At 41.1% G+C, this 14,478-nt stretch overlaps 1 protein-coding gene across 1 annotated transcript; it reads left to right on the forward strand.

Moving 5' to 3' along the window:
• The first annotated feature begins 911 nt into the window (after positions 1-911).
• Positions 912-11,728, forward strand: FKRP (fukutin related protein). The gene is made up of 2 exons (XM_086938462.1): positions 912-1,020; positions 7,785-11,728. Exon 2 carries the CDS (start codon positions 8,207-8,209, stop codon positions 9,716-9,718), a length of 1,512 nt encoding a protein of 503 aa, XP_086794588.1. The 5' UTR covers positions 912-1,020; positions 7,785-8,206; the 3' UTR covers positions 9,719-11,728.
• The last annotated feature ends 2,750 nt before the right edge of the window (positions 11,729-14,478 follow it).

Consider the following 14,478-nt stretch of genomic DNA (forward strand, 5'->3'; position numbering starts at 1 on the left):
AACAATAGTTAAGGGTTTATCACAAATTTTTGGTAATTTCTTGTAGTAGTTGTTTTTTCACTTATTTTATGTTTTCTTATTCTTTTTTTATTTATTTTTTTATGTTATTATTAGATAGGGGGATGTGTTGTGTTGCTTACTTCTGTACTGCTCCTTTAATCATACACATTCTTTCTTATGTCATTGCTGAATGTGGAATGTTACATATGTCATGTTGACGTGCATCCTTTGTAAGAGTCAGTTATTCATTGATGCTGATCTATGCTGGATTACTTGTACTGTGCTCTTCGATTAAACTAGCATCTACCTTAACCATCCTTGGATTCATCTTCATTTCAATGAATAGTTAATTCTTCAAATTAATCGCTTTTAATGCAATGATACAAGCCGATAAATGTACTATTGAGAACAAGCTTCCATATGTTAAAGAAATATACTTTTTACATTATCGCAGCCTTGATCATAGCTTTACATGGTTCGTCGCGCGATTTAGATGCCAAACATTTGCACAGACGGCTGGGCCCCCTGCTCGCTACTCTAAGAGCCAAGCAAGACCCTGGGCTCGCCTCTCCCTGTGAATGTCATGCCTCGCCCCAAGCCACTCCTTCCTACCCAAAGCGGCAGGCTGCAGCTGCCTACTAAAACCTCTCAGATCCAAACAGAGACAAATTGTTAAAACGGCGTCATGCCTAACTCGGCTCTGATAGACATCTAGCAACACATTTGTCTCCACGAAAATGTGGCATTCGCAAACTTTAACGAAGACGGATCGGACAAAGGCACGTGCGGACCAGACTGCCAATCAGCACTTCGAAATTCTGTATGACGTCTGGTGTGGCTGGGCTAAAACCAATGGTAGGTCATCTTATATATTAATAATACCATCCATTTCAAGACGACTCCCAGAATAGGTTCAGCCCTGGAATTGTTTTCATGTGACCCGGAAATGCTAAAATTACCGATTATGATTGGTGTAAAGATCACATACGGACTACGAGAATAATGCTGTATTCACAGACGGTCAGTGTAAATTGGTTATGTAATTGCCGTGTAACCATTTGCAGCGTTTTAACCAAATGCAACCGAAAATGTGTTTGCTCTCGATGCATGCATTTTTATTCCTCCTAGAAGTACATAGCGGTCGAATGGGTTCAGTGTTAAGATCCCGGCTTTATTTCCAATCATAGTTTGCATGTAGATTGCCACTTTTCCAAGAGAAAAATACCCGCAATTTGTTGTTGTTTTAAGAGGCTGCAAAAGCGTGGACACAGTGCTTCAATTGGACCAGACTTTTCTATTTTGAGAGGGGGAGTACCTGCACTTCTCAAGAGAGACACTTTTAATTGGAAAGTACCGGCACTTCTCAGAAACAATCTATTTTTCCATTTCAAGCACTATCTGGGCATGATACTAAATATGACTTTTAATGACAAGCACTATTAATAGTATAATTTTGTAGCATGACTTCTGCCTTTGTTTGCTTTCATTATTAGTCAGGTAACGCTAATGCAGCTCTTCTAATATTTAAACATTTATATTTGCAAGAGGTGGCTGAGCCAACAATGTAAAAAGGAGAGCCAAGCCTATGCAAGGTTCTGGCTCAGACCCTAGATCCCGTGAGCGCACGAGCCGAGCCCTGAAAATATTTGCTATTGTAAAACTTACAAACCTCTCGCAAAATATTTTTAAAAGTCTATTCGAAATTCGCAAAGTGTATTTCTTTAACATATTTGACATTAATATGGCACCTTGTAGTATTTCACTGAGAAGAACTTATAAGTGATAGTTTTGTACAACAGGTAGTCTGAATTCACATATTTGAAAGTGCCTTCACATGGGATGATGAAGAAAAAACCTATTTGGTGAAATACATTTTTTGCCTAAGATTACAAAATGTAAGTGGGGAAGCCGCTATGTAGCTCGGTTTTCTGGTTTCACTTTGTACAAATAAACCAGGAAATGAATATAATTTGGCATTTTTTATATTAAGGATTTTTTTGACCTCCTAGCGCTCTTTTTAAAATATAGAACAAACTCGACCCAAAGGTATTGTAGCCCTCCACTTGAGCATCAGTTACAGTTCACAAGGGAACACATTGTGTATAGGCACAAGGAGATTAAGCCATTTTCCCAGAATCACAGGCTGTTCAGCAAGACTCTAACCCGTTTCCCCAGGTCCATAGTTGGTGGCGGCTTTGACTGTTACGCCAGGTAGAGGGAGTGCGGCAGGCAGGCAGAAGCAACATGAAAGCTCGTTTTGCTATGGGCTTTAGGTTCAAACAGGACCTCCAACTGAGCCAGATTCAGGCTTCAGGCTAAAGTCTGGCTCAAGCTTTTAGCGGTCTTCCCTCTTTTAATATTTGCTATTTGAGGTATGTTCAGAAAAGGGCAAAAAATACAGGCTTTAGATTATTTTGCTTATTTTTGTACTGGCTAGGACATTACAATACAGGTGGTGTTAGTAGAAACCGGCCAGGTGGCAACCTTATTTGCATGCTGTGACGATTAAGGATTACTCATAGAAATCTACATTATGCAGCAAAAAACACTGAGTGGTAAAGTATTTCAGGTCATGTATTGTAAGTTATTATGAATTCTAACCAGAAATCGAGACCTCTCTCAATAAAAAATAATTAAATAATATTAAAAACCCACCCAGTTCTAACACACTATGCATGCATGCAAACACACCACGCATGCATTGCTTAGCTAGGACTTTGTAACGTAGTGTCAACATAGAGCTCACTTTATGTAGTCAAATTCTTTCAGTATTCTAGCAATTAGTTAAACACCAGGTTCATTTAACGTACATTCTTCATAGTGTGAACGTCCGTAGAATTCCATTAAAACAAGCTTTTACTTATTAAGGCTGGACAAGATCAAATAAGGTGATGTATGGCCTCTTTATAATACCCCCACAAACAACACTCTCTTAAGGTCACATAGTGTGATTTTCAAGACACCTTCATTCAACAACACAAATCTGCAGAAGTCTCATCTGCAAACATTTTAGCTTTACAAGCAGAGTAAGAGTACATTCAGGCAGTTTATGTTTCTGTATTTACATTTTATTAAGCTACATAATCGAAATGTTTACAGTTCTACATGACCAAAGTTTTACATGAAATTTGGTTCTTTTACATATCCAATTGAGAGAGAAGCATATCATAATTTGTAATACTTGATCTAAATACCTGGTCACAGAATTCCAATTTATTATATAATGTTGTCCATTAATATGCCCTTCTATTAGACCTTTAACAGCTTTCACGTTGGCATTCCTGGTTCTAAAACAAAACTTAGCGAAGTTGGCCCTAACCACTAATTTCTGGTTAATCCAAATTCCTTTCACATTTGCTTTTTTAAGAAGGATATTAAAAATATTGAAACATACTACTTTGTTTTCAAAAAGTTGAGATTGTGTTGGTGCCCTGGGCCCTGTTTGAGCCAAGGCGCTGAGAGCGTTCACCTCATATGTCACAATTCCAACTCCTTTGGGAACCGTTGGTTGCCCTCCAACTGGGGGTCACCAGCGACTCAAATTCCTTATCAAGGAAGATGGTTGTCCTAATCCTTTCCAAGGAAATTGTGAATAATCTCCTGTTGCTGAGCCTGTACTTAGAGTCCCTGTTCTGAATCAGTTGGGATTAACTAGCCAGGATCTAAGGTCACAGAGCTGCAAAAGACTAGAAATGGACACCAAAGAAGAGGGAGCAAGGATATTTATATCGAAGGCAGCATGTAACATCAGCACAGGCTATGTGGTCGATCAGCTGTGCTCTGAATATCGAAGGTATAATCTTTAGACATCAGGTGAAACAAAGACAAACAGCACATTTGCATACTAGGTATTTTTTCATTACTATTTTCACAAAAAGCATTAGCTAACTTTAGATCTGTACCTGGGAGAAAGGCGTTCTGCAGGCATGCACTACTTTTAAAAGTGGAAGCCAAATCAGTGAGCATGGAGGGATTGTGGAGTCAGTGGGGATAAGGCGTTCAAATGAATCAGTTTATGAATGCTCCTATCAGTAGCATTCTTATGGGAGCAGGGAAGTTTAAAAAGTGAAGATGATGCTTATGGCAAAATGACTGAGATGAGCACTGCTTCAATACATGATTTCTAATTTCTTGACCTGAGCCGAGCTCTCTGGCAGCATTGCTGGGGCAGCGATTGCAGGCAATGCAAAATAATGTTTTGCTTTGCCCAAAATATTCCAGAACTGAAGTTAGACTAGTAAATGTTGCCTTTACAGCTTTCACAAAACCCTCTGTTGCCCTGAGGGCGCAACAGAGGCAAGAAACTCTAATTATAGAAGTCAAAAATGTTATACATGATTTATACCTAAAAACCTTTGCCATGTTTAAGCATGGTAGTTGGCAAGCCATATAATCCTGGAACAATATTTTGTCTACTGTCTGTTATACATTTTGCTGGCCATCCCTCATTATTGATGGTGTCCCCCAAATGATAAAACTCCCTTTTATTCTGTTCTTACATTAAAAACGTCCTGTATCTGCTTTAACCCTTCACTTGCATCAATTGCACATCTTCACTTATTTGTTGAGATACTTTCTTTTTTCTACACTTAATAAATTTTCCATCCCAGCACTCGCAAAGTCCCTTTGCTGCCCAAAGGGCGCAACCAAAAACAAGAAATGCAAATTTTAGAAATCCAAAATGTGATACTTGATTTAGACAGTTACAAATAATGTAGTGATAAACAAAATATGATACCAATAAAAAGCATACAAAAGTCTATTTTTATGTGATGTCCATTTTGGAGGCAAAAAGCACTGAAAGGGCTTCATGTGGATAAGGTGGGGTTGGTGAGAGCTTTATCCCTATAATCTGCTGATGTCACTGCAATGCTGGACTTACTTGGGTATAAATGAAAACTCCTGATAGCAAATTTATGACTGCTTGTATAGAATTTAAGTTTTGAAGAATGGCATATATTTCTGCCCATTTCTTTGAACCATATGCCAAGATACTTATAAGCTGAATGTTTGACAAGTGTAAGGCGCTAGTGTCATAATGTTTAGCAGCCATCTTGTGTGAGTGGAAGGGGCAAAATTAATGAAACATATGTCATACCATACCACTTCAGAATACAGGATGGATGCTGGCTTCTAGCGACACTGGTACAATTAGTCATGAAAACTAAATCAAAAAAGGTGCCATGGAGGCATGTGTAAATTATGTATTGAATGTTGGCACCAGTGGCAGCCATATTGTGCGAGTTAAGCCATGAAGTAATTAATACAGGCTCAAGTTGTTCGCTCCAGGCAACTTGGTATAGGGCAGCACTGGTTCAGAATGAACATAAGAGTATAAGGAGAGAAATACAAAGAAAGGGTTCCAACATTAGCGCAAACTGGCAGTGGTACAGAATGTGCAAGTGTGATGAATGTTAGCAAATGTAATGCGCAAGTTTAATGAAAGTTAACAAGTATTGGTGGCCATTTTGTGTGAGTGGAAGGGACGAAATTAATAAAACATTTAGGCCCTAATAAAGATTTCGATCAGAAAGCCTCAGACACATGTTGGAGGCTTTTTGACCGACTTCCATGGTTTGATTTGCGCCCGTCATATTTCGATAACTGCAGTAGCAATTGAAACTGACTGGTCATTCTGTCTGGCTTTCGACGTGCTCAAGGAGCCCGTCGGCCAGTTGGAACCACCACCATAATCCCATACGAACAGCGCCTCCGCCTTCTACATTATGATGTCTGTTTCCAACAGGCTTTCAATGTCGGGATTTTCGACATGGAAAGCCTGTCAGAAAGCAACTTTGGGGACCCCTAGCAGGGCCCTCCTTCTTCAGCGGCCTCCGGATGGGGGCCAGGGGGCACCTATGGTGCCTCCCTGTAAATTTCTGCACCATGTGGCACGGTGCAGGGATTTACAGTGACTCCTATTTCTCTACGGGAGCTTGTGCTGTGGCCGGTTTCTTACCACCCCACAATATCCCATAGGGAAAAGGGAGTTTGCAACTGGACCATTTGCAGTCGCATCATAATTACAGATTCGGACTGCCGACCTGAGGTCAATCGGTCCTTCACGATACCACAGGGATGTTGGTCAGAGGAAACTCATCCTAATCAGCCCCATAATGTCATACCGTAGAAGCACTGGATAGAGGATAGCTCTAAGTAACACTGGTTCAACTAGTCCAGAAAATCAGGTCAAGGAATAAGAATAGAGATCAATAAATATAAAGAGAAGCTAAAATGAAAACCACCTCAAGTAAGGCATATGCAAAAGAATACAAACAGAATGACTCAAGATGTACTTTGGAAAAGGACATTCACAACCATACCAAAATTAAATACAACCAATGGGTTGTTAAAATTCTGTGATTATCAAATTGAGGTGTGAACATTTAAGGGAAAAATACAATACAAGACCTTTTAAGTTATTCAGATGCAAAAAGGAGCATGATAAAATGCAATAGTGAAAACCTTAGAGAGTCAAGAATATACTGAAAACCTACTCTGAGAAAAAAAAGTTTCCAGCTCCAATAGATCAAGTCCTATTCATAAGTACACAAGACTCCAGGTTGCAATTATGAGGAGTGAAGTCCAGTCTTCCATACGGTTGAGGCCAGTAGGTTGGCTATTGACATGCAGGATCCATTTCAGTTCCTCTTTGTTGAGTATTGCTGAGATGTTAGTACCTCTGGGTGGTTGCTTGATCATGGTAGTAACTTGCCACCAAAGGTATATTTTCAGTATGCCAATTTGCTGTTAAGTGGTCGACCAGAGGCCCATTGGCTACTTTGCATCGCAGTCGGCTGCGTGGGCAGATACATATGCAGATTTTCTGTGAGCATAAGTAACATTCATTGTCTTACAGTTTAAAAATTGCCAAAAGGCAAATCCGATATTCCCAATATAGATTCCTTTGATTCAAGTGTAAATTGACAAACATTGCAGTTGCCACAGTTGGAGTGTCCCACTAATGGGGTAATTCCCCAAAGGTCGGTGAGTGTATGGCCTGTGTTATTTCGAGGGTATACTAGCCTTTATGAGATGGTGTTTCATGCTCTTTTTGCGAAATGCAAAGAGAGGACGTTCAAGGCTAAGTTCGCCCGCATTGAGTACTGGCCAGTGCTTAATGCATTTTCTAGGTTGATGTGAAATGCGGGGGAAAAAGTGGTAACGCATACTAGACGGTCATTGCTCTTTTTGTCTGTGGAGGTAAGCAGTACAACTCTAGGGCAGCATCACCCTCTTTTCATTGAGCGTTTGACTACTTTGGATTAGTATCCTCTGACTAACAGTTTATTGGACAAAGTAATGGCCTCCTCACAGAAGTCCTGTTTGAAAAAATTGTTCCTTCTAATCCGAAGGAATTGGGAGTAGAGTAGGGAATGCCTGAGTGCTCCCGGTTGGTGGCTTGTATAGGAAAGAGGAGTGTTTCTTCTGGTGGGTTTGTGATATAGTGACATATACAGCTCACCCTCAGCGGTCTTTATCATGATGTTCAAAAAGGGAATCTCTGACCTGCTTTGTGCCAATTTGAGTCCCCTGCAGTTTGCATCAATCCAGTTACAGAATTCAGTAAGGGTTTGTGTTGATCCCTGCCAGATCATGAAAATGCTATCTATGAAGTGCTTCCAAATGAGGATATTGCTACAAAAGGGATTTATGTTAGAAAGAATGGTATTGTAATCAAGTTCATCCAAGTGATTTTGCAAAGGTCACACCAATGATAGTTTTTGACTGAGACTTGTTTGTAGAATTCCTGACATTCACAGAATATACTTTTTTTTTTCCAGGGTTCGAAGACTTCGACCTATCACTTCCTGAATGCCTTGGTTACTGCACTAATTAATTAAATTACACAGGATGTCAACAGTTTGAACATGCAGATGACCCTTCGACCACTGGACTCATTGTACATCTAGCTGGGAAAACATCATTTACTTTTAGTTACACTTATACGGACAGTGCTCTACAGTGATTATTCACCAGTGGATGTTATTTTGTGAAATGGTAATTTTGCATGCAGCTTATTTAATTTGTTTTCCATCTTTTTGACTTTGGGATTTCCATATGGCTTATGGTAAGTGGGCTAGATTCCATTGGAGCAAAATCCATGGAATGCTGCCTTTGCTGTATAGTAAAAGAAGAATAGTAGACACTGTTGGGGTGAGCAAACTACTCCCTGTGTGAGAAATTAATAGCTCACATTTGCAAAATGAGGTGTACCTTTTGCCAGTGGGTCCTCTCTCTAGCCATTGTGGCTAACTTGATCATCTTGTACTATAGTACCAAGCTCCACCAGCGATTGGTACCGCGTCATCGGCAGCCTGTAAGCCTGTCCCTCCAGCGGCTGTCAAACTCAAGCGTTCCTGGTGTTACCGTCCTTATTCGTGAGTTTGAAGACTTTGAGAATTATGTACCTGCAGTGGTACAATCCTTCTTGAAGCACAACCCTGCTCAACCTGTTGTGGTGGTTGCAGACACTTTTCCTTACCCACCTTTGCAACTACCTAGTAGCCCTCATGTTCATCTAGTGATCCTGAAGCCATCTCCTGAGCAGCCAGCCTATGCCTCAAGGCCTGAGCATTACGTCCGGACTGACTATGTTGCTTTGATGCCAGATGGTGTCCGAGTAGATGTTTCAAAACAGCTTGAGAAGATGTTGGATGAATACAAGCATAGTAGGAGCAGGGCGCACATGGTGGCTGCCCCAGTCGAGTCGTTGAGCCCACTGCACTGCTTGGATTTGAAAGTTAACCTCAAGAAATGGACAGCCACATACAGAATGTCTGCCTCCAGCAATCTCTGCAGTGCCATCCGTGGCGATGCAGTTGTCCTTCTGCAAACTAGGGATTTGTTTAACCTCTCTGCTCCCCTTGCCAAACCACTTGATTACTCCCTGTTTATCCAGTCAGCACTGCGTGGATGGAGAATACGCATCTTGGAGGACATTTCATTTCCAGCTCCTCACCGGCCTCTCTTCACCTCTTCCCACAATCAGTGGAAAGCAGACAACCATTTTAAGGCCATCAGAGCACAGCTTTTTAGAGACTTTGGGATTCGGCGGGTGGTTATGGAAGATGAGAAGCAACAGTGGTACGGATGCAGCAAAGAAACCCCTCGGTGCTTTGGCACAGTCCACGATGATACTCCGGAATACCTTTATCAGGACCGCTGGACACCACCGTGTTGCCTAAAAGCTCTGAGAGAGACTGCTTTGTATGTTATTGGCATTTTGGAGAGCACCGGTGTACGGTACTGGTTGGAAGGTGGTACTTTGCTTGGAGCTGTCAGGTATCAGGACATCATCCCCTGGGATTATGATGTTGATCTTGGCATTTACCTTGAAGATATCTCTAATTGTGAGTTTCTGCGGAACATTGAATCTGGATCCATTGTGGATGAAAAGGGTTATGTGTGGGAAAAGGCCATAGAAGGTGACTTCTTCAGGGTGCAGTACAGTGAGACCAACCACTTGCATGTCGACCTCTGGCCTTTCTACCCCCGGAACGGGATAATGACTAAGGACACATGGATGGACCACAAGCAGGATGTTGAGTTCCCAGAACATTTCCTTAAACCCTTGGTTCCCATATCCTTTGCTGGCTTCACTGCTCTGGCACCCAACAATCACCGAAGCTTCCTGGAACTGAAGTTTGGGGAAGGAGTAATTGAAAACCCACAGTATCCTAATCCGACCTTGAAGAAACTTAACAGTGGAAGCTAGATTAGCAGTGAGGGAAAGCTGCTAAGATCCAAAGGATTCCATAATTTTTTTTACCTACTTTAAGGTTGCAATAGATCTAACAGTAGGGGGTGCCACTGGTTTATTGGATTGATAAAAGCATAATGCCACAGTGGCATTACATCATATTATGCTGCATTGTATCAAGTTGGAGTTGATCTTTCTCTCTGACTCTAGCTCGCTTACCCACTCCCACAAAAACTCCTTGTTTCCTTACCTTGAAATTCATTGGCAGGGGTCATAATAAAAAAGGCTTCTGAACTGCGCTAACAAAATGATGGGCAGATAGTCATATACTGGCGTAACTGAAATTGTGAATGTTCTTCATGGGTGCCTTTAGGCGAGCTTCTTCTGAGTCAACTTGTACAAATGTATCCATTGATGTAGGTTTTGCATGTGTTAAGGTATCCTTTCCAATAGAGAGCGGCATCCCAAAGTATGGCATGTCAACAATTTGTTTTTGTAGCATATTTCGGCAGCTACTTCCCTTGCAGTAAAGCATCTTCCATAGCAGTCAGTACTTTTTCCTGCACAGGTGACTTCACCCGCTTGAATGTCAGAGTATTGATTTTGTAAATTCCATGCTGTCATAATATTGTAGCAAAACTATCGATGACCTTAATGTTAAGAAGGTTAGTATATGAATACGTATGGATTTACTATTGTTAACTCCACATCCTTTGAAGATGCATATATCCTCAAGATAGTCTAAAATACAAATTAGTATACCAGAACTTATCTAGTAGATATTTTGGTCGTCCATGTTTTTGCTCTGGTTTTCTGGTGGTACGATGTTAAAGACTAAATTCTGGTACCATACCCATCACTATTGAGCAGAATGTTTAGCCTTTTTGCAGCTGCCAAAAAAGAGAGGAAGTAAGGGTGTGGTCTTTATTGTGGCATCACTTGATCTCGTCAGAAGTTCCAGCTGTGCCTGCGCAGAAGAGCCTGGTCTTGCAGTCAGGCATGCAAATCCTTGTTTGATCTGTTCTGTTGAAGATGCGGGCCTCAAAGTAGGGCATATGAAAGATAATTTGATTTACTCATAGGAGTGACATGCTTCCAGGTAGAAAAGGTGTGACAGCCTGGTAAACTGTTGAACTGGCATTGCTCAACAGTACCTGGTGCTTCCATATTTGATAGCAGATTTCGTAGGTAGCACTTTAACAGCTTTTCATTTCCCAACATTTGCCATCAGTGTACTTAATAATCAAGGCAGTTACTACAATGTGATCTTCTAATTCGGTAGAATTTTGGCTAGCGTGGCTAGAGTTTTAAATGTACTTCTAAGGAGAAGGTTTAACAACAGGTCTCATAACAATTTCTTTGTGACATGCCTATTCCACACCATCTAGTAGTTTCGTGCTAAAAAGGATGGCATGCAATGCCATATCTGTAATTATTAGTGTTCTGGGTTGATTAATAATATCCAGCCATCAATTGTGTGTTGACTGTGTCACTCACCTCACATGGCATGGACATGCTCAGATATAATCTGGGAGTTTGCTATTCCTCAGAGACTCTGCTACAACTCACCAATAAGGCCCAATAAGGATTGAACGTATCTGGGCCTACTTGTGTCCCCATTCAGAGTGGAGGTGTGTTACCAGCCTGCTACACTGCGCCCTTTACGGCACGGCCACTAGTTATTTGCATGTGGGTTTTCTGTCTCTCTCCCACCCCCAACCCTTCCTGTGAATCAGCTTGATTCAAGAATTTCCTGTTGTTTTGCTTGTATATAGATGCCATTACAGTGAATTCTTCACCTCCACCTGTTCGCGATGTAATCCCTTTTCCAACAGAGTTGTATTAACCCATCTTGTTAATTTGATTTACTGTGCAGCGTCTCTGTGCACTGCTTGCTGATTCAGGTGTTCTAATTGTGACGTCTCCAGGAACTGGAAAAGTACCTCAATAGTATTTAATGTGCGTGATCACGATTGTGTGAAAGTAGATGTATGGTATTAAAGACATTATGTTTTTTTTAACTAACCCTTCGTAATTTTGCTTCCGTTCTTTACAGGTAGGATGCTCAGGTGGTCGAGCTTTGCCCAGGAAGACCCTGTTTTTTGTGGGTTGTCCCTACATTATTTTCAAATTTAAATACATGTCCCAGTTTTGGAAAAAGGAACAGGCGAGCGCACCTTCTCAAATGTGAAAATGTTGTGTAAACTCACATTCCCACTATTCTTCTCTCTTTAAATTGCAGCCGGGCCAGAACTTGATTGTTTTACAGACTCCCCGTTTGTGCTGCAGGTTAATTTGAGACTGCAGGGTATAAAAGGGGCAAAGCAGTGTCTCGGGAGACCAACTCAGCATCATCACAGCCTGTGGGAGGGAGTGGAGTTATTTAATGATAACGTTGTATTGCACCATTTACATTCTACAAGAAGCAGGCTTGTGCTAATGCTATATTACATTTTAAAAGGGACGCCCTATTTGTTTTTTTAATTCCATATTGTAGGAAATGCAAAAAATGTTTTCTACAATTCATATGCATTTCTCTACACCATCCACTCCACTTCCTCGCAGGCCCATCTTGATGCTTTCCAATGTCCCATTTAATACTTTGCTTTCAGGGCTTTTAGTTATATTTTGTCTCTAAACTGCATAAGTACACGTCTATGAATGCAAACGAAAATCAGAAAGTAATAACTTCATGTATGTGTTTTCCTTAGGCAATACAAATTGTTCTGCACAGGAACAAAGTGCACAACCTCTAAAGCACTAAGCATTTTGTGTTTATCTAACATATAGTCTGTCTCGTGTGCCCATGAGATGTCAGTGCAGTCCTTCTATCACATTGTTCATCACAAGATTTAGTACTACTTTTGTGTCTATCACCTGGAATTGTATTATGTTTTGGCAATTTGTTTACCCTGTATACTGGCTATATGACACTGCCCTTCTAAAATGCAGTTGGCAGACAGTGGTACTGTTCACCTACATTCACTCTTGTCTGCATTATGCTTGCGTTGCTATGACACCGTGGAGAAAAGGACTAGGACCTCACTGCTGCACGGAGAAGACCAAGTACTTATATTTTAAATAATGAAGTTCTCCACTGCAAACTGATTACCAGGAAACAAACCTAGTTCTCACCATCTCTGATTAGTATTTGCTCTAAAATTCTCATGTCTTCTTTTTGTCCTGCAAGTGCTTGCATTACATAAAAGTACATCAAGAATCACTGCCAGAGAAATACTTGAATGCTTGTAAAGGACAATGGGTTCTTTGTAATACACCCAACATTAGTCATAATAAGAAACAAATGAGAGACTGTCTCAAAAGGTAATTACTTTAAATATGAGAATACAATTTCACCAGACCAATGCAGGCTTTGGGTGGACACTGAATAAGATTCTCCATCACATTTATTCTGTCGCTCTTAATTTCTTAGGCTGCTTTGAAGCATTCAGTCAACCGCATTCACTCTTGCAACCAAACTGTTGTGTCTTATGCTGCCCTTTTCAGCGCTACCTAAAGAGGATCCTGATGGTTCACCTGTACTTGAGTTAATTACAGTGTTAGCCTCTCACCTTCGTGCCATATTACCACGGGGGTTGGCTTTTTGTATATAAGTTCCTGAGTCGGGGAGCAGGCAACTCCAAATACTAGTCTCTGATAGGTGTCTGCATAGTTCTGTACTTCTAGAGCTGCCCTTGGTTTCACTTGAAGGAGGGCTGTTCTAGAGAGCTCATGGTGCAGCTTCTCGCCTGTTCCCTTCAGAATCTGGGACACTGTCAGCTATCAGTGAGTGTCAACCGGAAAGTTCTAGTTATGGGACAATAGTTTGGTCACATTAGGTAGAATCCTCTAGAGCTTCAGAACAAGAAGGTAAACCTACGAGCCCTGCAATTAGCACATACCTGAATTTACAAATGTGTGTAATATAGGTCTTTACACTCTAACCTAGTTGGATCAAAAGCGGGGCAGCATGGGTGGAGAACCATCTATTTTCCCCACAGTGATGAAATAGTAAACAAGGTAGAAAGGTCCATTCAGTGATATTAAAAGTCATTGTAGCACCGGTGATGGTGAAAAGAACACAACAGGTAACCATTAATGAATATGCTGCAGATGACCGCAACCAGATGATGAAGGTAAGAACGTCCATCAGCTGATCTTGATCTAGCATGACTGATAAATCAACAAGTTCGAGCCTTATTGTGAATAGGCAAGCAGTGGAGAATCAGATTAGCGATGCAGGGGCATGGGTGACATCAGCAAATGAGATGCCAGACCAGTTGGTGAAACCAGGGCAGCAGGCTCCTGCAGCAGAAACAATGGCAAGCATAAGAGGGCACTTCATGATCAACCAATTATGAAACTGCACATTGATTACAATGGATGAAGACAGGATGTGTCAGTTCCCATCTCTGGACAGGTTTCACAGCAGCATATTCTACCGGAATTCTGAGCTTGATGCTGTGGTAACACTGGTGAAATGGTAATCTTGCCAGCACTACCAGAGGCATTGGCATTTGAAAGCACTTAGTATAGTCATGAAAGTTGCTTATGATTGTGTCTACTACAATGTAGATAGCAAGAACATCAGAATTGCTTCTCACTTCGATGTGGTGTAGTTTCATGGAATCAAGATCAGAATGATAACCGGTAAAGATCTAGAAAACTGTCGGACACGAAGGACATGTGAGAAGGCTATCCCAATACCTCTGAAAAGAAATCAACTTCTGCTTTGGAGACATTGAAGACAGCAAATAATACACACAACTTGGTTG

This window comes from Lissotriton vulgaris, chromosome 9 (genome assembly GCF_964263255.1).
Source record: "Lissotriton vulgaris chromosome 9, aLisVul1.2, whole genome shotgun sequence".
In the NCBI taxonomy this organism is placed as follows: Eukaryota; Metazoa; Chordata; class Amphibia; order Caudata; family Salamandridae; genus Lissotriton; species Lissotriton vulgaris.